Consider the following 24,182-nt stretch of genomic DNA (forward strand, 5'->3'; position numbering starts at 1 on the left):
CCAACTGAAATTTTTTCACAGTCACCTTAGAGAAAGGATTATGTTAAGTTAACTTCATTAGGGTTCATCTAGTAAATGACTTTTCTACTGGTGGGCCAGTGTTAAGCAAATTGCAATAAGGTAAGAAGGATGGAGCTATTTACACACTCAACATTCTCCTCTTAAGAGGAAACTGAAATACAAACAATATTTAGATTTCCAGAGCTCATTTAGTCTAGCGGCTTTTCTTCGACTGGTAACCTTACCAGCATTCAAAGACATGGAGGTCTATTTGTCTAGAGAAGACCACCTAAATTCCAGGCAACATTCCTGCCTGGAACTCATGCCAGCATTCTCATGACTGTTTCTCTTTCCTTCACTTTCTCTTTCTCTCTTTTTCACTCAAATATACACGCAGGCACTCTTATATGTTCTGCAGTATGTTTAATGTACATCAACTCACAATTCATGGGGCATGAAATAGAAATTACTTTAACATTTGATATACAATTAGTTACTTTTAATTTGTTATTTGAATGTTGGCATCATTATATTTTATTGATAGATCTTTAACCTCAGCCCTAGATGGAATATAAGAAAAATGGAAAACAAATAGGATAACTTAGAATTGGGACAGACCTCACAGTCATTAATCCCACAAGTAGTCCTGAGCACTACCATGTGTCATGAACTTTACTAAACTATGTGGCCACATACTGAGCAGAAGAGACGTAATAAACCTCAGGATACAAGCTAACTGAGTACTTACCTTTTTCAAGTAATTATTTCCTACTTAATATTTTAAAATATAAAAATAAATCTTTAGCTTTGTTTTTATTTTGCATGTCACATACAAAGAAGCCAAATGTTGTTATTGTAAATTTTTCCTTTCATTAGTGCTGTTAAGTGTTATTAAGAAGAAATTAATTGATGCCATCTTAAAATTAAAGATTAGTGGGAAAGTCCATAGGAGTGGCTCAGGCTACAACTAACATTTCATAACATTTACGTAGGTTATTTGTTCTATTAGAAAGAAAAGGAAATAACAGAATTAATGTATTAAAAGAAACGTGTATATAAAAGCAAATACATGCAAAGGAATGGCTAGTAAGCTATGGAATGCAGGACGTTTGAAAGAGGTCACTAATTCAAGATTATTTACATCTTACCTTAAAATTTTGGATAGAATTTGCAAAAGATGGAAAACCTGGAAGTATTTCCTAACAATATGAAAACAAGATAACATACAGAAAAATAATATAAATCAAGGACAAAAGATTATATAGGAAAGAAGAAAAAAATCAACGGAGAGGCATCTATCCATAAACAAACAGATGATAATTTTATGGGTATAGTTACTTTAAGAGATTGTCATAACTTTTGAAAGCATCAAAATGCTCAGATATAATAAGGCAAGTTAGTATTCTAGTATTTGATGTTTTGTTTTAATTTTTGGCAATGTTTACATTTTATAAATGTTTACATGTTAAAATATTAACGATTTAAATGGTGAACTATACAAAAAAGAGGTATATTAATTCATTTCTCTTCTCTATAAATACACTGAGTGCTAAGTATTCAAGGAAGACCTTTAGAGAAAAAGTTTATCAGTTTTATTGGTTGGAGTAAGAAAGGCATAGCAATGTCTACTTCCATTAAGAAAATTAGATTTAAAATTGATCTATATGCCTGTTTTTGCGCCAGTACCATACTGTCTTGATGATTACAGCTTTGTAGTAGAGGCTAAAGTCTGGTATTTTGAGGTCTCCCGCTTTGGTTTTCTTCTTCAATACTACTTTGGCTATTCAGGGTCTTTGTGGTTCCACACAAATTTTAGGATTGCTTTTTCTAGCTTCGAGAAGAATGCTGGTGCAATTTTGATTGGGATTGCATTGAATGTGTAGATTGCTATGGGTAGTATTGACATTTTAACAATATTTATTCTTCCAATCCATGAGCATGGAATGTTTTTCCATTTCTTTGTATCTTCTTCAATTTCCTTCATAAGCTTTCTATAGTTTTCAGCATACAGATCTTTTACATCTTTGGTTAGGTTTATTCCTAGGTATTTTATGATTCTTGGTGCAATTGTGAACGGAATAGAATAGAAACTCCAGAACTGGACCCACAAATGTATGGCCAACTAATCTTTGACAAAGCAGGAAAGAATATCCAACGGATAAAAGACAGTCTCTTTAACAAATGTTGCTGGGAGAACTGGAAAGCAACATGCAGAAGAATGAAACTGGACCACTTTCTTATACCATTCACAAAAATAAATTCAAAATGGATGAAAGACCTGAATGTGAGACAGGAACCCATCAAAACCCTAGAAGAGAAAGCAGGAGAAAACCTCTCTGACCTCAGCCACAGCAATTTCTTCCTCAACACATCTCCAAAGGCAAGGGAATTAAAAGCAAAAATGAACTATTAAGACCTCATCAAGATAAAAAGCTTCTACACTGCAAAGGAAACAATCAACAAAACTAAAAGGCAACCGACGGAATGGGAAAAGATATTTCCAAATGACATATCGGATAAAGGGCTAGTATCCAAAATCTATAAAGAACTCACCAAACTCCACACCCGAAAAACAAATAATCCAGTGAAGATATGGGCAGAAGACGTGAATAGACACTTTTCCAAAGAAGACATCCAGATGGCCAACAGGCACATGAAAAGATACTCAACGTCACTCCTCATCAGGGAAACACAAATCAAAACCGCACTGATATACCACCTCATGTCGGTCAGAGTGGCCAAAATGAACAAATCAGGAGACTATAGATGCTGGAGAGGATGTGGAGAAACAGGAACCCTCTTGCACTGTTGGCGGGAATGCAAAGTGGTGCAGCTGCTCTGGAAAACAGTGTGGAGGTTCCTCAAAAAATTAAAAATAGATCTACCCTATGACCCAGCAATAGCACTGCTAGGAATTCACCCAAAGGATACAGGACTGCTGATGCATAGGGGCACTTGTACCCTAATGTTTATAGCAGCACTTTCAACAACAGCCAAATTATGGAAAGAGCCCAAATGTCCATCAACTGATGAATGGATAAAGAAGATGTGGTTTAATATATACAATGGAATACTACTTGGCAATGAGAAAGAATGAAATCTGACCATTTGTAGCAACGTGGATGGAACTGGAAAGTGTTATGCTAAGTGAAATAAGTCAGGCAGAGAAAGACAGATACCATATGTTTTCACTCCTATGTGGACCCTGAGAAACTTAACAGAAGACCCGGGGGAGGGGAAGGGGGGAAAAAAAGTTACAGAGAGGTAAGGAGGCAAACCATAAGAGACTCTTGAATACTGAGAACAAACTGAGGGTTGATGGGGGGTGGGGGAGAGGGGAAAGTGGGTGATGGGCACTGAGGAGGGCACCTGTTGGTATGAGCACTGGGTGTTGTATGGAAACCAATTTAACAATAAATTATACATAAAAAATAAAATAAAATAAAATAGATCTATAAAGTACACACTTTAAATAAACTCATGAAAAAGATACAGCAATCAAATATACCAAAAAATGGAAGCCTGGAGACACACTGATGCCAAGCTTTTTTTTTTTCAATTAAACATTTTTTTAAATGTATCTATTTTTGAGACAGAGAGACAGAGCATGAGTGGAGGAGAGCCATAAAGTGAGGAGACACAGAATCTGAAGCAGGCTTCCGGCTCTGAGCTGTCAGCACAGAGCCCGATGCAGGGCTTGTACCCATGAACTGTGAGATCATGACCTGAGCCGATGCCAAGCTTTTTAAAAGAGAATTAAAAGAGGACTGTCTGGGTGGCTCAGTTGGTTATCATCTAACTCTTGATTTCAGCTCAGGTCATGATCTCACGGTTCAGTTCGTGGGATCGAGCCCTGTGTTGGGCTTCCTGCTGGCAGCAGGAAGCTGGCTTGTGCCTGAATTCACTTTCTCCCTCTCTCTCTGTCTGCCCCTCCCCTGCTCATGCTCTCTCTCTCAAAATAAATAAATAAACTTAAAAAATAAAACAAAATAAAAGTGAATTAAAAGAACTATTTCCCAAGACTTGGTTAGACAAATACCAAGTATTTTGAGGTAATGGCATCAATAGCTGTAATGTGTAGAATCTATAAAATAATTAAATATAAATAAATAAAATTAAAAAGTTTGTACTAGATAGAATTAGGTGGCCGTTTAGCTGCATCGAGCAAAGAGAAGCCCTACATCATGAAAAACATAAAATTCTTTTTTTCTTTTTGAAAATCTTCATGTTTAGATTTCCCATTACAAATGCCACATTAAAAAAGGAGCAAAGTTTAGGATATATTTTCCTCAAAATTAATTTTTGAAATAACCCTGAAGAATCATATGCATTCTCTTTTTAGGAAGGGATAGAGAAAACTTGAAAAGAACAATCAGAACTTATTTTCCAGACAATGAAATTAATCTCTTAATAATAAAGCCTCTTGAGTAAAGCATATTAGCAGGCTTATGTCAGGAATGTGTGTCTTTCAAATCTTGAAGCGTTTTGGCATTAAATTCTTGCTCATGAGCATTAACAAAAGCACATCCTTTTGTTTCTCCAACGCTGCCAGTCACAGAGTTTACTCATCTGGAGCGATGATTAATGTCACAGAAATTAAAACAGTACAGACTCAGAAACCTGATCAGAAATAAATCCAATTGGGTAATACAAAAACTTTTGATACGAAAATCAGATGAAAAGCTGATTTTCTCATTGCTGTAGGGGGTTAACTCTAATATGCTTTCTGATAGAGCAACAACCACACTCGATTATACTCTCAAAACCCAGAAAGCCCCAAATGACTCCAAAGCACATGCGTCAGTCCATGCTAGGATTTGTGTAGAAAGTCGGCTTTTGCCTCCCATGGGTCTTCTTAGAAACATTTACTTTGCTCACTACAGATAAGTTACTCTAGTGGTCAACATGTGTGCCTGAATCCTGTCAAAGAACAAAACAGGTTTCCTGAAATGATAAGCTTTTAAATACCTAACATAGTTATATCAAAAGCCAGATTAATTTCAACCAAGCAACCTAGGAAATGCCAGTTACCATTGTTCTGCTTAATTTTTTATGAAGCCACAGATCTCTATTAGTGTAATACCTTCTCCTGGTTGAACACTTTGGGTTATGAGCCCTTGGCTTTTGCTACCTTAGACTTGTTTCTATTTAGAAAACGTATTAAATGTTTTTCTGGTTTCTCTTCAGGATAATCTCAAACTGCTTTGAAAACTCTTGTTGAGACCTGAGCAGTGAAATCAGACAGGTAGCTTTTTAACGCATCTTGAAAATTCCACTTATTTCTCTCCCTGTTGTCATTTTATCTTACATTTAATTTCAAATTCAGTAGTAAATCTACCTCACTATAATTAAAAAAATGATAATACTTAAAAAAATGAGAAGAATGGTAATATTGATTATTAAAGTCTGGGAAAATAGGCATGCTGGTGTGCTGGCTAAAGTGTAAAATGGGACAAAGTTTCCACAGGAAAATTTGACAAAATCATTTCAAAAAGCAGTAAAAACCTACATTCCCTTTAGCTTAGAAATTCCACTTTTAAGAAAGAATCATAAAGCAATGTTTTATTATAAAATTGTTCATAAACATATTTTTTATAATGGCAAAATTCAGAAATTTTCAACAATGAAGATTAGATAAATTATTGTACATCTAGATGATGTCCTGGAGAGAATGGCATAAGAAGAAATTTTTTTATAATGTTGACAGAAAAAGAAAATGATAAAATTGTATGTATACTATAATTCTCATTTTTGTTAAAATATTCTATGCATCTACATACATATAAAAATGTTGGTAACTGACACCACATATTAATTTTTTTCTCTAGGACAGGGTCTCTCTAGAAGATCAAGTACAAATAATTTTCTTTTTCCTTTATTCACTTTTTTTCTTTTTTATGACAATGAACATATGTCATTTGAGCAGTATAAAAAATATAAATGTTATTCAAACTATTGAGAGCTTGAAAAAATCTAATCACAGTGAATAATTAGAACTTTTACAAGTTTGCCTTACTTCCATATGTTTGTTGTGACTAGTGACTTATATAATAAATCTAAAAGTCAAAATTAGATTTTCTCAGATTGAACAGAATATGGGGACTCAAGTTCTAGAAGCACAAATGACATAGATATAAAATTGCTTCATCCTCAGATTACTAAATGAATTTCCCAACATGGCTATCTTTCCTCAATTTTAATTCATCAGTGTTACACGTCTAAGCATTTATCATTGATGCTCTCTGACATATCCAACATACCCACCAGCAAAATCTTTCCCGGTAACCTCTTCCCCAATTGCTGGTATCTATTCTTTACTCAGTTGCTCTCCTTTTGAAATGTATTCCAAAATAAAATAATAAAATAAAATAAAATAAAATAAAATAAAATAAAATAAAACAAAACAAAACAAAACAAAATAAAATAAAATAAAATAAAATAAAATAAAATAAAAAATGCATTTAAATTTAATTTTTAGAAAGCAGCATGCTTAAACATCTGGGTCACTATCACTGAGTGTGCTATCAGTGCTCAAAGAAAAAAAGTACTTACATCATTCTCTTGCCCATCAGTGCCTGTGTTGTGGATGTCAGGGTAATGCTTCAGAAACTGGGCTACATAGGTCATAATAGACTTCTCATCTGGTTTATCCACATCAACATCTGGAACAGCCAAACCAAATGTGGATAGATTAGTTAGCATTATTTATAGTGCTAATCTAACAATATTGAAATCTAGCTAATATGCCAAAAGAGAGTGCCCTCCGTGCAGAAGAAAAATAGAATTAATATTTCAAGATGGTGAGGGAGGGGAAACCAATTTAGTTTGGATGATACATGATGGGAATATTATGACTCAGAAACATGACACATTTTAACTAAGAAATTTTAGGAAAGTAATTCATGTTTAATTTAAATAATCTCAACATTAATTCATCAAAATCTGAGATCCTATATGATTATTCAGATGTTCTGTGTCATTAATAAAATATAAATAATATGTAAATTTCAGAACAGGGGCAAGTGGGGAGTAAAAAGCACTTACAGGTAAATGATGTGACTATAGAGCCTGTATACTGTATCTGGCCAAATATAGATAAGCTCTGTCTTGCCCCCACAAGTTTTATTTTAGCAAAGAGGGAGATGCCTTATGTTCAGTTCCCTGGATAGCCTCTCCCTTATGCTTGATTCTCTCTAAATTACTATACTTTGAATAGTCAAGTAGTCTGAGGGAAACACAGAGCCTGAAAAGATATTTTTAAGTGTAATAAAACCAGTAAAGATCAAGCAAAGGTATTTATACAAATTTAATCAGTAGCTTAGACTGGGGGTAAGACTGTATACATAAAAGTGTTGAATGTTTTCAATCATCTTTTAACTATCTCTTTTAAAGGCAATGAGAAGGTGATTACATTTGGAGATTACAAATACCCACAAAGCAAAAAATATAACCAAACAAAAGCCATGAAAACCAAAACATAAACTGCCCTAATATTTTGTAATGTTTCTTGTGATGGGAGATAGAATTTCTAGGGACTATCAGTGCCAGTTTAAAAAGTGCTGCAACTCCAAAGGCTTCAGAGGAAACAGTGATAATGTATTCCGGAATGTGCTGGAGGACTCCAAGGTGATTGCAGAAACAACAAGATCACTGATGTGGAAGACACATGTGAAAAACGAGAAGAACTTTCATGAGATGTAAAAGTGAAAAAAAAAACATTTACCACATGATTTAATACAATAAGTGCATTTAAGTATACATGAAACGAAATCATAAAATAATTGTTATAATAGAGTTTGGTCTATTTCATCTGTATTCCTAAAACTTTATACATTCAAGTGGGCTAAATGACTTTTTTTAAATGTCTTTTCAAAAATTAATTAATTTTTATACTTTTAACTTTTTCAATTAAAAAAGTTTAAGCTCAATAACTTTTTGAGGGGGTAGTTTGCTTTAGGAAAACAAAAGATCACCTTCTATCTGGGCTAGCCCTGCATCTGGGCAACTTCGGTTTCTATCATCAAAGAAAAAACATTAAGCTTCTCTGGTCGAGTGGGTATGAAAAAACCATTTACACCTTCCTCCTGGCCTACTCTGGGAAAAATTGAGGGCTCAATGTATGTGGCTTTCTCCTTGAGCTGAACAGTATATTGGATACTACTGGTTTGTGTTTGTGTGTGTGTGTGTGTGTGTGTGTGTGTGTGTGTGGGGTGCAGAACAAGGTGGAAAGCTGTTGGCTATCCTAGTGAATGTGGGGGGGCCCCCTGCAGGTTCCCAAAGTGGCAAGGGATCTCCACGTTGCTTTCATCTCACGGGAAGTCAAACAGGACTTTGTAGGTATCTGTAACCTTGCAGGCACAAGTGTCCCACTTAGATCCTGTTTTAGAGGTAATCATGCTTACTCTGATACCTCATCTTTAAAAATAACTTGCTTTCATTGTATTGACTTTTCTGCATCATTAATAGAAATATTCATAACTGCCAACCGAAATAAGAAATTGTCTGCAGCATTTGGAAAATTCACTTTTACCCCGTTTATTTCAATATGACAAACAATATATACAGTTTACTAAAGTTTATTAAAGTCATCAAAATTGTCTCTTGAAGGCTTGAAGGAGTTGAATCCATTCCCATAATGTCTTAAAATTCACAGCCTTACCAAAAAGGTGCCAGATAATTCTAATGAAAAATAGCAGTTGACCATTGGTGTGGTTTTCCCCGTTGATACCAGAACACTGGATGATTATCAACATTTCCAAGTTTCTAAGGCTGACATTTTAAAGATATGATATTAGGTTATTAATCTCTTATGTCTTCCAGATTCTTTGTTATATAAGTAGAGTAATTCTTTTATCCTGGATTCTCTTCTTCCCCCTAATATCCACACACTTCTAAAGCTTTCATTCTACCCTTTACTATATTGAGTAGGTGCACGTCACCTGGCTGACACCAGCAATGCCAAAGTGCTGTTTGGAGCAGCAGAGCTGTTATTTTGCTCCCATATATCATGGCGAATATTTTTCCAAAAGAAAATTAGTGCAGGAAGGTACTATTTCTTACTGCTTTTCTAAAAATTTCTGGCCTCTACTAAGGTCTCATAAATCATCTGGAATTTCTGCCGTTGAGAAAGAGAAACCTGCCGAGTTGATGTGTGTACACAAGAACCAACAATTATTCAACTTGCCTTCAGGATCCAGTAGTCTTGGAATTCCTAGTTCTGATTCAGCAATAGTGAAAGCCTCCTCCAGGTTTTCCCGGTTAGATCTGCCTTTCACTTTCTCCAAGTCCACTAGTTCTGGTCGAATGGCATGGATGACCGAATGAAAGGCAACTCCACTTCTCCAACTCCGCCCGAAGTCCTTTACGTCTATTCCCGTCTGCCTTAATGTGATAAAAAATAAAATAATAAAATAAAATAAAATAAAATAAAATAATGTCACATTCTGAATCGGAATAGGTAATATGCACTTTCCTCAAGGACTAATGCAAAATCTAATCCTCAACAGTGTCTGATGTGCAGTTAGCTATATCAGCTGCTTGAAAAAAATGAGGCAAAACAAAATTGTTAGAGGGTAACAAGATGGCAAGAGTTTTCTATATTAGATTTTTCAGTAATTGTGATGTCCAATTTAAAGCACATTTTTTAAAGGAAACTAATTCAGAGAAAACATGTCTGGTAAAATAAAAAAGAGAAAATTATGAAACACCAAAACTGATAGTAATTTATCATTGTATATTTTTGAAGTATCTAGCACAATTCTTTTCTTTATTAATTTTTTAAGTGTTTATTTATTTTTGAGAGAGAGACAGTGTGAGCCAGGGAGGAGCAGAGAGAGAGAGGCGGAGACACAGAATCCAAAACAGGCTCCAGGCTCTGAGCTGTCAGCACAGAGCCCGATGCGGGGCTCAAACTCACGAACCATGATATCATGACCTGAGCCAAAGTCGGATGCTTAACCAACTGAGCCACCCAGGCACCCCATATCTAGCACAATTCTAATGACAGTGATAAATATCAATGTGTTGTGCATGCACAGGTATTAACATACCAAGATAATATGGCTGAACTGTATGCAATTCATTAGAATGAACAAATGCAAATGGATGTGATCCTATCTGTAAATCAATCACACAGGAGCCTATAGTCCACATGAGTCCAGACAAGTTTCCATTTACACATTGTCAAATTATTCGAACAAACTGTTTGTTCGGTTGGTTGTTTCTTGGGGGAGAGAGAGAGAGCAGGGAGGGGCAGAGAGAGAGGGAGACAGAGGATCCAAAACTAGCTCTGGGCTGTCAACACAGAGCCAGATGTGGGGCTTGATCTCACAAACCATGAGATCAAGACCTGAATTGAAGTCGGTCGCTTAACCTACTGAGCCACCCAGGCATTCCTGATCAAATTGTTTTGTAAACTCTGTTTTTGGAATTGTCTTGAGGACAATGCCCTGGTAGCAAATCTTTGTTCTTTTGTGGTGGATATGATTAATTTGAAGCCAATTGTGATAATTAAGAATCATTCCAGTTGGTAGTAATATTTTGTTGTTGAAAATAAAAGTGATAAATCACAATGAATTTTGTTTTTCAATCTGTAACTTGTCAACTATATACAAAGGCAGCTCCAAAAAGGAAGCTGCAAAGATGTCTTTAAGCAACATCCCTTGGTTAAGTCTAGAGCCTTTAAAGGTGACCAATTAATTAGGTGACATTCAATGGATAAATATCCTGGCAGTCTCTTTTTAAAACATTAGTCTCATTATAGCTGTTTCTAAATGAAGCAGAGGTAACATCTTTTTTTTTTTTTTTTTTTTTTTTTTTTTTTTTTTTTTTTTTTTTTACTATAGTCTCAAAATTTCCATGAGCTGTCAGATATATTTGGCTGGTAACACTGACTAATATACCAAGTTGATAAATGCCCTTAATTTTTTTTTAATGTTTATTTATTATTGAGAGACAGAGAGAGACAGAGCATGAGTATGGGAGGGGCAGAGAGAGGTGGAGACACAGAATCTGAAGCAGGCTCCAGGCTCAGAGCTCTCAGCACAGAGCCCAACGCAGGGCTCGAACTCACAAACCGTGAGACCATGACCTGAGCTGAAGTTGGATGTCCAACCGACTGAGCCACCCAGGCGCCCCGATAAATGCCCTTAAGTTTTATCTCTGCAAACTAAAAAGTCATTTTAAACCCTGTATTACCAATGTACATTCAGCTTGCATAAAATACACTTTCATAAAAATAAATACTTTATATACGATTGATACATTGATTAAAACAACAAAGTAATAAATGCTCTTAAATTTTATCTCTGCCAACTTAAGTTTCACTTGAAATCCTGTTTTACCAACGTACATTCCGTCTGTGTACAACATGCTAAAAATAGCATCACTGGATCTCATCACTGACTTCATAAATGTAGATTTTCAAAACAATTTTGTAAGATTTCCGTAGTTATAAAGTAACCTTGCATCTTCTCTTAGTTCTTTCAGAGTTTCCATCTCTGGTAGTATGCATATAATATTTTCAGCCAATGTCTGGCACACGGGCAGATCCCCACCCAAGTGGGACAGCGTGTTCTCGTTAGCTCTTTTTTTGTACATTTGCCTCCACCTTCATCTTATTTTTCCATCTGCATTTTCTTTTTTCACATTTTCTCATTTAAAGATGTTTTTGGGGGCACCTGGGTGGCTGAGTCAGTTAAGCATCCAACTTCAGCTCAGGTCATGATCTCACGGTTCGTGAGTTCGAGACCCATGAGTTCGAGTCTCTATGACAGTTCAGATCCTGGAGCCTGCTTCAGATTCTGTGTGTCCCTCTCTCTCTGCCCCTCCCTTGCTCATGCTCTGTCTCTCTCTCTATCTCTCAGGAATAAATAAATAGTTTTAAAAAATTAAAGAATAATAACAAAAAGATGTTTTTGTTTTCACAGCCACCTCAAATTATTTCTTAACAAAACAAGGTGGTGTAAGTAATAATTAGCTAACAAATATTCATCATGTATTAGATATTTTCTGATTTTCTTCAACCTGTTTATTGTTTTAGATATTTTCAAAAATAAATGTATAAAATATTTCCCTAAATATTACTACATTGGAATAATTTTAGAAGTTTCAGTACATTTTATTTTTCTATAATGTGTTGAACACATACACCCTCCCCCCCCCACGCACACCTATGTGTTGTATTACATCAAAACAGTAGGTGATATTTCTAAAAAGTTTTAAGTTTTAGTCTAAACCTTTCATTTAAGAATCTCAAATACAAAATCTAGGAAAACTTAGGTATGTCGCTTACAGAAGTGATACAAACTTAGACTTGGACACATCACTTAAAGAAATGATGAAGTATATCCAGTTTATAGGCATTTCTGACTTCTAACATGTATTTACCTCAAGTCATTTTCAATGGATCTGGATGTACCTATCTTCATTTGTTTCATTATCTCACTAAGTTTTGCCTTAAAATACCATTGTTCTTCCTAGACCCTTCAAAATAAGGTATGCAAATATCAGATATGCTGTAGTTTAATGCTTTCATGTCTGAGAGAGTATACAGGATAGTACATTGGTAAAATAAAAAAAGAGAGAGAGAGAGTGTGAGAGAGAGAAGGATGGATTATGTTGCCTTACTAAAAGGGTTTTTTTTTTATTTGTTTCTCACATAGTTTAAAATTTTATATGAAAACAATGAATACAGTTTTGACAATGTCTGGTGTTTCCTGGATGTTTTGCCCTTTCTTATCATCTACACTCTTCTAAGACTGATAAACATTCAGACCACAGAGTCTCACAGATTATAATTTTAAAAACATGTCATATACTGAAAGGGGTATAGATTCTAAAGTCTTTTACCCATATCTTGTTAAAAAAATACTTGAAAAATACATACTAGGATAATGTAAAAAAATAGCTTTTAGAAAAATTATCAACAATTTGGTAGGCATAATGGAATCATGGGTTCATCACAAAATTTTTATGTTAGAGAAGTCATCTCCCCAAATCTCTACACTTTATGCAGCTGTAAAATAAATGGATCTCACTGATACGTTGATGGGTGGGAAATCCTGGGATCCATAAATCTGAACATTTATACAGATAAGGAAAATACCACTTCCACTGATGTTACAAATATACAAGTTGCAGGAATGACTTTTAGTTATTATTAGATCCCCGCACATCTCTGGAAGCTAAAACACCATACGTAGAACAAAACCAATGCAGAAAAACTCCAACAGCATTCAATTTCAGTTTACTTCAAACAACTATAATATTAAGAGAAACCAATTTATTTTTGATTAGTTTAATGTTGTGGGAAGCAATGGGCAAGAGACTATCACATTGACATTATTACAAAGTTTTATTGCAATAGCATCATGACAAGTGTCCTAGCATGTGGTCACTTGTCTCTTCCTACCCAGCACATGTCTTCTCTCTGCCCAATTAGCTGCAGAAGAGATCAGTAATTGCCACTGTAAATGAAATGCAAACAATATACCAGCACTGTGGGCAGGTTTTTAAAATTCCATTTCTACTACAGATTCTAAAAAGCCACAAAGCTTTGCTTTCAAAAAAATTTTTGAGTACAAGTTGAATCATAAAAATATATCCCAAATTAGACAACCACCAACACACTTTAAAAGTGAAACCAAACTGTGTAAAATAGTAACACTAATTACATCTTCTCTATATTTAATTTTTATTTTTGCTCTTCAACCGCTTTAAAAATAGAACTCCCTATGCTTAGTGCTTCAATATTTTATAATGATAAGTGCTTGTTTAAAACTATTTTTCAGAAGTAGGGAATAAGATTCAGATTAGAATTAGGCACACAAAAAACAAAACAGAAAGAGAGTTAATTTGACATGTCATTTAGGAAAATCATACAAAAGCAGAACTTCTTTGTGAAGAAATCTTATCACTGACCACATCAGACCACAAAACTTTGGTCTGCTCAATTGAAAATGCTATTGAAATTGCTATGAAGAGATACTCCTTGAAAGTACTAATATTCTGTGCAGCATTATCACATGAATGTACACATGTAAATTCATTATGCCCAGAAGCAAATCCACAGTCTATAAGCTGAAGTTGACAAAGGAATCTATATTCCACATAAAAGAGGAGACCCACGGAAAAAAATTTAAAGATAAAATTGCTAGAAAGTTTTGGGAAACAACAACGAATACAATTACTTCAGAATGTGGACCTGAGTTCACATTATTATCAAATAGAACCTAACAGTCTTATGAAGAAATGATCACATTTAAACCTCTACTGTATTTGCATAAAGATTATTTAATAAAAGCAGGACGTCCAGGGGCAACTGGGTGGCTCAGTCGATTAAGCATCTGAGTCTTGGTTTCGGACAGGTCATGCATGATCTCATGGTTTGAGCCCCATATCGGGCTCTGTGCTGACAGCACAGGGTCTGCTTGGGACTCTTTCTCTCTCTCTGCCCTCTCCACTCGCTCTCATGCTCTCTCTCTCAAAAGTAATAGACATTAAAAAAAAAAAAAAAACAGTCCAAACAATAACCTAAATAGATTAGCCCTCACATTATCAAAGTGTAGTTGTTAAAAAACAATTAATTGGGCTCAATCACATGAATAATGAAGGAATTCGTTTGATGACAGCACTTTCCTAGAGTATTAATGATGGTTTCTGTTGATATTTTAATGCAAGGAAAGAATGCAATGTCCGGAAGTAAACCCTTCACTCAAATGTCTCTTCAAATTCTGCAATATTGGAAAGTGCACTCAGCAATAAACCGGTAACTTAAATTATTCAAGGGTTTCCAATTTAAACAAGCTCGTGGCACTTACTTGGCTACTGTGTACTGAACCCACTTTAATAAAGCCTTCTTAGCATTTCCTTGGATCTTGGTGGCCACCTTCCGCTTACTCGGGGGGCTGGCGGTCTCCGCGCTGACCGTGCTGTCCACAGAGGATGTGCTGCCAGGCAGGGACTGCAGCTGCGGCAGGTTGCTGGTCAGCTCCTCAATCTGTTTGTGAATTAACGGTGGCCAAAAATATAAGAACTGTCTTGTCATTTCCTTGGATGTTTAACTTTTCCAACTGAAAGTGACTTAAACTCGCCCTCTTGACATCATTGACAATGCAAGCTCTTCAGGGCATGATTGACATGGTACTCTTCATTGTACTTCCCACTGCATCTAAGACTACTCTATACACAGTCACGACTGCTAGTTACATACATGAATGCATGACTAAAACAAAACCTAATGGTTATCCAAACTCAGAGATGTACACCGCCCAAGTGAACCATAATGTAAACAATGAACTTTGAAGGATAATGATGAGTCAATACAGGTTCGTTAATTGTAACAAATATCACTCCGTGGAGGATGTTGGTTACGGGAGAAGCTACTCATGTGTGGAACACAAGGTATATGGTGAGAAATCTCTGTAGTTTTTGCTCACTTTGGCTGTGAACCTAAAACTGCTCGAAAAAATCAAGTCTACTTGTTTTAAAACCAACCCAATGGCTAGAAAACTTATTCTAGATGGGATGGGGAGTTAATTTCTCCCCTTACTGTCTAATAGGAGCATAAAACTGGTCCTTTCCAGAGAGCAGAAATGTTCCTAAGCTCTTTAATACACCAATATTTCATCTCCATTGTGCCCTGCTCACTTTCCAGACTGAGTACCTATGCCACAGTGTTTTAGAGGAGTTCCATATATGACACATATGACACCTTTGCAGGGAAGAGGAAATTCTTCTGCTAACAACAACAAAAGGTACATGTGAAGGTCACATTTCTTCTAACATAAGGATCAATCTCCAAGGTAGGGAAAAGGAGAGTATTATTAAAATTTCCACCGCTACCTCCATCCACGACATTATATCAACCACAAAGGGAGCTATAGTTCAATACCTGGAAATACAGAATAATGGTCCACATCAATCCGAGAACTATTGATGGCCGGCCATCTGCTATATCGGTGGAGTTAATGTTGACTAGTTTAATCTGTTCAAAAAGAAAAACTCTACTTGTAACATACCAGAAGATTATAGACCACCTAATTATGCAATAATTAGCACTTTATTAGACATCAGTACAATTTGGTCATGCCTATGTAATGGTACACAAGAGTAAGTAGGGTGAGCCATCGAAACAGACAAGCACATGGTTTCAGTGGAAATCTCAGGAGCATTCATTAGGTGCACACAAGAAAAACGACTATGGAGTGAATATCAAAAATTTCTTTAAAGTTGAAAACATATGACATCATGCAAGGAATTACCAACAAAATACCAGACAGGAAATAAAAAAAAAAGGTGGGGGTTATTTTTTACATCCAGAAGTTGACTGGAATTTAAAAGAAACTGTAATCAGTAGTTTAAAAAAAATGCACTTACTTTGAAATTTGTTACCAAATAGCATGAAATTTATGTTCTCTTTCACCTATAAAAGCCAGGAGTTAAAAATTCTAAAATTTGTACTAACCGGTGATCCTCTGTACATGGACTGACATGAAAAAAAAAGGAAGAAGATGATATACATACATACAGAATTTTTCAAAATCAGAGTTATTTGCTCAAAGGGAATAAAAATGTAGATAGCAAATTTAGAGCATGATTGGGAATATATTTTAAAGATACAGGAAAGCCAAGAAATAATAAAGTAGAAGAGACTGTTAGGGTTCAGTTCCTTACTTTTCGGCACTGGTACCCGTAAAGCGTTCAAGATAGATGTTAACCTGTTTACAGTTGTCCACAATTATTTATTTCAATACTTTCCCAACTATTAAAAATGTTATTTCCCAAATCTCAGCAAAATGAACTGTATGGTAAAGTCTGTCTCAGCCAATCTCGGTAGAACACAATTAACAACTGCTCATTGTCCTTTCCATAATCCCTAAACAAATTAGAAAAAAAAATAATAAAGTACTTCTTAGATTTCTAGCTCAATAATTCTTAGACCAGATTTAATAATAAAGTTCAGAAGTTTGTAAATGGTTTACTTTAAAAAAATTATCAGATGCAAAAATACTTTAATTAGTTTAAATGTACTAGTTATGTATCAGAGGACTAGCACGATGCTAGCATGAAAACCACTGTAAATCACTTGAAATATACCTAAGGGATTTTGTCTCGGGGGTAAAATTCATTCATCAGGTTTGAAGACACACAAAAAAACTGAGAACGTGCATAAATTGCAAACTTATGTGTCTACTTCTTTTAAACCTAGCACAGCATAAGACATATAATACATGTTTGTGGAAAATAAAGAACATCACATTTTTTAATTTTGTGACAGAACCCTATTGCAATGTCCATAATCATTTTGATTACTCTTGTCTACAGCTACTCTAGAATTTTCTCCACCTCCATTTTAGTATCCACAGGGCACAGATATATAATACATGCTAATAACCATAAGGTTAATGTATTCCATAAAGGGCAGATTATTTCTCTTTCTTTATATGCCACTCTTTTTAAAAATGGTAAGTTGAATTTCTTACCTCAATCCAGCTCCAATTGTACCATGAACTTAACATATTGTACTTACGATAGAACCTAAAGATAACTCACTCAACTTCTAAAGAAAAAAAGGTTTTCAGGGGCGCCTGGGTGGCTCAGTGCGTTAAGCAGCCAACCTCAGCTCACAGGTCATGATCTCATGGTTCATGGGTCAAGCCCCACATCGGGCTCTGTGCTGACAGCTCAGTGCCTGGAGCCTGCTTTAGATTCTGTGCCTCCCTCTATCTCTACCCATCTCCCCCACTTGTGCTCTGTCTTTCTTTGTCTCTCAAAAATAAATAAATGTTAAAAAACAATAATAATAAAAGAAAAACGTTTTCAATAATTATTTTCTCTCTTAAAAACTGTATGTTCCATAATGGGCTTGTGGAGCACAGGTTTTTTGTTCATGTTTGTTTGCTTGTTTGTTTGTTTTCCTTCACTTCCCTTCCCTTGCAAAATCCTACTAAACTTAACCTATTAAATTCTTAATAGCACAGGAGAGTGGGATGGACAATAGAGAGATACCTGAAGAGACTAAAGAATTCCTAGAAACCAGAAAGAGAATGAAATCACAATGATGGACCTCACCTTCAACCTGTTGGCTCAGAGGCTGTGAGAATGCTGCCCAGGAATCTGCTTTAACAAAACTTCTAGGTTTTGTTGATTCTGATGTACGTCAGTGTTTGAGAATCCCATACTAGACAATGGCACTTGGCCCATGTAATCTCAGGAAGTTTGATTTTGCAAGCCAGAGGCCCATGTGGACTGAATTTGTGTTCCCCCCAAATTCACATGTTGAGGCCCTAAACCCCAATGTGACTGCATTTAGAGACAGGGCCTTAAGGAGGTAATTAAGGTTAAATGAAGCAGTAAGAGTGGGCCCTAATCCAATAGGGCTGGTGTCCTTATGAGAAGAGCAGAAGACACTAGAGCTCTTTCCACACCCACAGAGAGAAAAAAGCCATGTGAGGACACAGTGTCTATCTGTGTCTATCTGTCTATAAGTGTCTATCTGTCAGCAGAAAGAAATGAAGAGACCAACTCTGCTGGTACCTTGATCTTAAGCCTCTAGCCCCCAAAACTGTGAAAAAATAAATTTCTGTTACTTAAGCCATCCACTCTCTGGTAGTACAATGGTAGCCATAGCATACTGAAACAAGGCCCACAGATGTTTCCAAAAAATATTCAAATTATTCAGGAATAAATTTCAAAAAAAATTTTCAGTTGAAACTCCAGATTACTAGTGTTTCTTGATATACTGGAAAACCTAACAAATAGATGCATTGACACTTTATGCTAGTTGCCTTCTACAGTGTGGTGGGGGGTGAGCCATTCTAATCAGTGATGCAGATAGCCAACTACCCGAATCACTTAATAAATAACAAATAAATAATTAAACTTCAATAAAAACCCAGATCACTGACTTTTCTTGTTCAGTTGGAAGATCTGGGATCACCGTGCTTGATTTCACTGACGCAACTACAGTTCAAACTGAATGTTGGCTTCCGTCTTGCAGACAGGGCACAGCGCTGCTGGGTTCTCCTGTTTCCATAGGCAACCTCTAACTCGCTTTGTCTTTTACATCACCTATCCAACTTCATAGGAATTGGAATTCATGTTGCTTGTCTGCACTCAGGGAAGTTTTGGGAAAGATGGTCCGTGGTTGGCTCCTTGTGGTACTGTTCAGATGGACCCACTTGACACCTCATTGGAGAAAGAATCTGGGGGAAATGGTGTTGGATCTATTCATTAGAGTCACAGTTACCTGGTCCCTATCAGGTACTAAAGTAGGCTTTTTTCAAATGCCCTGTAAACAAATTGAAAATAAACACAATGGTAGAGTTTTCTCCAGGAAAACTTGAGGAGTGCCCTCATTATTCCTTAAATCAAGAAGGACTAGATTAACATTCTATTATTTAAAGAAAAAAAAAACCGAAACAGAGGCCAAGGTAAGTCCAAAGGTCAAAGACAAATGCCTGAAAATACATTTGAAATGCAAGTTCTTAAATTATAAAAATAAATAAATAAATAAATAAATAAATAAATAAATAGTAAGAAAGTGGGCATCAAAGAGCCTTAAAAAAACTCATTCCTGCTCACAGTCAATTTTTTATTACTTAGGGTTGTTCTGTGAAAATGATCTTGTGTAAAACAAGTGTTCTGCGAAAAGAAGGCTCTTTGGTCCTCTTTGCAAACAACGCCTTTATAGTCCTTAAATTTTCTCCAAGACATTAATAAGGGGAATTTTGTTTTTATAGTCACAAAGAATACCTCGGAATAAAGCATGACACTATTGTTATATAGGTAAAATGGGAGACTGAATAACATGGAAAACTATAAATATCTTATTCAACATGGCTTTTTCAGCTTTCTATAAAAAAGTCATAGAGGAAGCTGAAGGAAGAGAAACACCCCATTAATAGTGATATTAGAGTGATCTGGAAACAATGAGTAATATTCTGTAAGAAGCTAATATTGCTAGGGCGCCTGGGTGGCTCAGTCAGTTACGCATCCAATTTCAGCTCAGGTCATGATCTTGCGGTTCATGGGTTTGAGCCCTGTGTCGGGCTCTGTGCTGACAGCTCAGAACCTGGAGCCTGCTTCAGATTCTGTGTCTCCCTCCCTCTCTCTGCCCCTCCCTACTTGCACTTTGTCACTCTCTCTCTCTTTCAAAAATAAATAAACATTAAATTAAAAAGACCTAATATTGTTTTTCTCTGCCATCTTAACGTCCAGTATCTCTCTTCGGCATGGGAGTTTGCACAACTGACCAGACTTTATATTGTTTCGTCTCACTACCACCTGACCAAAATACAAATTATTCACTGAATAGAATCAAGTATTTTTGTATTTTTCAGAATATTTCTGTCATACAGAAAGTATTCAAATATGCATTCATGCAGTAAATAAATTAATTTAGTGCATACAGACTTAGAAGGAAATAGTTGAATCATTCTATTTCCCAGGAGTATCTGGATATCTATTTATAAACCTGTTTTTGGTATTTCCAAACACAGACACCTGAATTCCCACAAGTTAGGAAAAGGCTAAATCTAAAAGGGTTCTTGCAACCCGTTTGGAAGAAACTATGGCAATACCTAAGAAAGCTACATATACACTTACTTTTTGACCCAGCAATCACACTTGAAAATACACTTCCAATAATAGGAAAGTACTATGCATAGTCATTAATTGCATCGTTTTGGTTGCAAAATACCAGAAACAACCTAAATTCCCATTCATAAGAGAGTAGCTGAATAAACTCTGGCACCTCCAGCTATTGGAATACGATGCAGCTGTGAACATGAGTGAGGAAAATCTCCACGAACTGATTTGAATGATTTCCAGGATATAGCGTTACATGAAAAACCAGAGTGCAAGAGTGTTTTGTAAGATGTTACCCTTCACGTAAAAAAAAAAAGATGGTGTATGAAAATACATCTGCCCACTGGTGCAAAAGAAATGTAGGCAGAATAAATCAGAAGCTAGAGAGCTTGGTTACCTAAGAGGAGATAGGGAATGGAAGGAAGAGGAATGAGAATGTAACAGTAGAGATAAAGAGGGGGTGCCTTCTCTAAGTGTAACTTTTACTCTTAGAATCATGGTAATGTCTAGTTCCCCAGATAAAAAATAATAATAAAGTCAACTAGGATGTGTATACAGGGCAGGAGGGAGTGTTATTTCAAACCGAATATGATTTGATGACCTAACTTTATTATAAATGCATAATATCATCACACTGAAGGGAACGAAGAAGAACAGAAGTAACCTAAGTGAATTTTGAAAACAGTCCTTTGACTGAATGCTGTAATACTAAAGACAAAAAGAACTCTACACCACACTGTTCTCCAGTTAATAAATCCGTTTCTCACAGGGGTGTGGTGAGCAATTATTAAACTATTTCATGTCTGTACTAGGACTGAAAAACAGGTGAATGCATTGTAGATGAAAACCAGGTTTCTTATTTTCAGAGAAAACAGAAATAAATTAGCATCGAAGGCTGTAACTGACCTTGTGGTTTTAGACTGGAATCAGAAGTATCCATTTAAACTAATGGTTTACACACACACACAGGAGAAAGAGAGAGAGAGAAAGAGAGAAAGACAGATGTATGTGTATACCTGGGTTAGTAGACATTGATATTTTCTAGATCTGCCTGTTGAGAGAACCTAAGGGCAATGAAACTTCAGTAGCAACTTTCAGTGCACACCTAGCATGCAAATGCCACTCACTAATAAAAGGAAAAAAGGCTGCTTAGGGAAGTGGTTGCTTCCAGAACTGGGGCAGGGAAAATATAAGGTAAATATGGAAACTCTGTAGTTTCAGAAAATAAGGAAATGCTTAAAAAAGGATGAAGCCATATCAAAAGAGTATGGCAGCAGCATGAAGGAACTCTTAAAGGCCAAAGTTGGAACAATTTGAGAATAATAATAATAACAATAATACAATATATGAATTTGGGCAGAGTGACATAATTCAGCCTACACCAGAGATCAACACGAAACCATCTTGCACAGCTAGAAAACTGATTAGAGGATTAACACAACAGCCTGCACAGAACTCGCCAGGTACACGGCGTGGGGAGGTAAACTAGCATACACCACAGACCAACACGAAACCGTCTTGCACACCTAGAAAACTGATTAGAGGATTAACACAACAATCTGCACAACCTGAACCACAGAACTCAGCAGGTACACAGCACGGGGGGTAGGACCAGGGGAGGTGAACTTGACGCAAGGGCAGAGAGGTGTTTTTGCTTGCGAAGAGAGGATGAAGACAGGGGGAGAGTACGGGAAAGCATTCCCCTCCCCCCAGAAAGCAGCTGGAGAGAAAACAAAGAGTACGCAAGGGACTGAACAAAAAGGGGAAAAAAGAGAAAGTAAAGCATTTAAATTCCATTAAGACTCTATAAACAGGGGGAGCACAGAGTATGAAACTCCACAGCTCAACACCTGACAGTGTTCTGATGGGAAGGGTGAATCTCCAGGAGCAGAGAGAGAGGTATGAGGGGTCCATGGGCCACACAGGGAGACACGGTTCCCCTGCTGGGAGGACATTTGGTAGAGGATATGTGGCCACTCCACGGGCAAAGGTCCCAGTGAACCCTGGAGAACAACCACATTCACTGGTGTTGGAACAAGGATGTTAAGGGGGAAGCCTGGTGCTAGTTGTATGTTGTATTTTCCATAATCCCTAAAACGCTGCCAGTACATGATCGTGTGAACTTTTTCTGGGGCAGGCTGGAACTCAGCCGCAGTCTCTGGACATCAGCAGCAGCACAGTTCTGCGAACATTCCAGGGGGTGGGCAGGCACCCAGCCATTGCTCAGTGAGACCCCCCCCAGAGGGTCAGAACAGGTCAAAGTTGTAGTCCCACAGAAGTGAGGGGTTGGGAAACACAGCCACATCTGAGATAAAACTCAGGAGGGAGGTGCCGCCTGGCAGCCTGACACCTTGGTCACAGACAGTATAAAAGAGGGGAGAGGACAGAAGCCAAAGGCAAAGGAGGGGGGCTTGATTGCCAGTAAGGGAGCGCACAGAGTTCTGATACTAAAAACTGGCTAGCCAGGTGAAGCCATTTTCACTCCTACCACGCATGGGCATACATGACTGCATGTGCCACAGCAATCCACCCCAGTAAGCTAAGCAGCACCATCCAGTGGAGAACGGAGTCATTACACTAAGCCCCACCCAACTGGGCCAACTTCTCTCGTCAGGAACAAAAGTCTCTCCACCTGCTTAGTTTATGGACTATAAAGTGCTTCATAGTTTGACTTCTAGGGGAAACCAATGTAATTTCAATTGTATTTCAGTCTGTTCACTGGTACATCTATCCAATTTTTTTCTTTTCTTATTCTTGAATACAGAAAGAGAAAAATTATTTTTATTTTCTATTTTTATTAAAAATATTTTTCCTTAATTTTTTCTATTTTTTTACTTTTTTGTAAATTTTTCAAATTCTATTTTGCTTCCGTCATTTCATTTTGTTCTATTTTATTGTATTCGTTTTTTTCAAATTTTCAAGCATTTTCTTTTTTTCCTTTCTTTTTTATCTCCTTTTTTTCTTTTCTTATCTTTCCAACTTTACTATAATACATCAAGCTCCTTTCAACAAGACCAAAACACACCTAGGATCTAGCATCTTTTATTTTATTTTTTTGTGTTGTTTTTAATTTTTTTAATTTTATTTTCTTAACTCATTAATTTCTTCCTTCAAAATGATAAAAATGAAGGAATTCACCCTAAAATAAAGAACAAGAAGAAATAACAGCCAGAAACTTAACACAGATATAAGCAACATGTCTGAAGCAGAATTTAGAATTGCAAAAATAAGAAAACTCTCTGGGGTTGAAAATAGAATAGAATCTCTTTCTGCAGAGATAAAGGAAGTAAAAGCTAGTCAGGATGAAATAAAAACTACTATAAATGAGCTGCAATCTCGAATGGCTGCCACTCCAGCAATGATGGATGAAGCAGAGCAGCCACTCAGCAATATAGAGGACAAACTTATGGAGAAAAATGAACAGAAAAATGGAGGGAAATTAAAGCAAAAGAGCACGATTTAAGAATTAGAGAACTCAGTTACTCATTAAGAAGGAAAAATATCAGAATCATAGGGGTCCCAAAAGATGAATAGACAGAAAAAGGGGTAGAAGGTTTATGTGAGCAAATCATAGAGGAAAACTTTCCTAACCT

General features: G+C 36.3%; 1 protein-coding gene across 17 annotated transcripts in view; it reads right to left on the reverse strand.

Annotated features, from left to right (window-relative positions):
- SYNE1 (spectrin repeat containing nuclear envelope protein 1) overlaps window positions 1-24,182 on the reverse strand; it is a 470,951-nt gene that overhangs the window by 329,274 nt on the left and 117,495 nt on the right. For 14 of the 17 annotated variants that reach the window (XM_078447468.2, XM_078447479.2, XM_078447477.2 and 11 more), the window contains exons 6-11: window positions 16,466-16,486; window positions 15,893-15,985; window positions 14,820-14,998; window positions 9,185-9,381; window positions 6,553-6,662; window positions 1,149-1,199 (exon numbers count right to left, since the gene is read on the reverse strand). In XM_078447468.2, coding sequence (XP_078303594.2) covers window positions 1,149-1,199; window positions 6,553-6,662; window positions 9,185-9,381; window positions 14,820-14,998; window positions 15,893-15,985; window positions 16,466-16,486 — 651 coding nt within the window. The remainder of the gene's footprint in view (window positions 1-1,148; window positions 1,200-6,552; window positions 6,663-9,184; window positions 9,382-14,819; window positions 14,999-15,892; window positions 15,986-16,465; window positions 16,487-24,182) is intronic. The other 3 variants (XM_078447476.2, XM_078447472.2, XM_078447473.2) reach the window with 2 other exon arrangements.

Source organism: Panthera onca, chromosome B2, assembly GCF_046562875.1.
Source record: "Panthera onca isolate mPanOnc1 chromosome B2, mPanOnc1 haplotype 2, whole genome shotgun sequence".
Lineage (NCBI taxonomy): Eukaryota > Metazoa > Chordata > Mammalia > Carnivora > Felidae > Panthera > Panthera onca.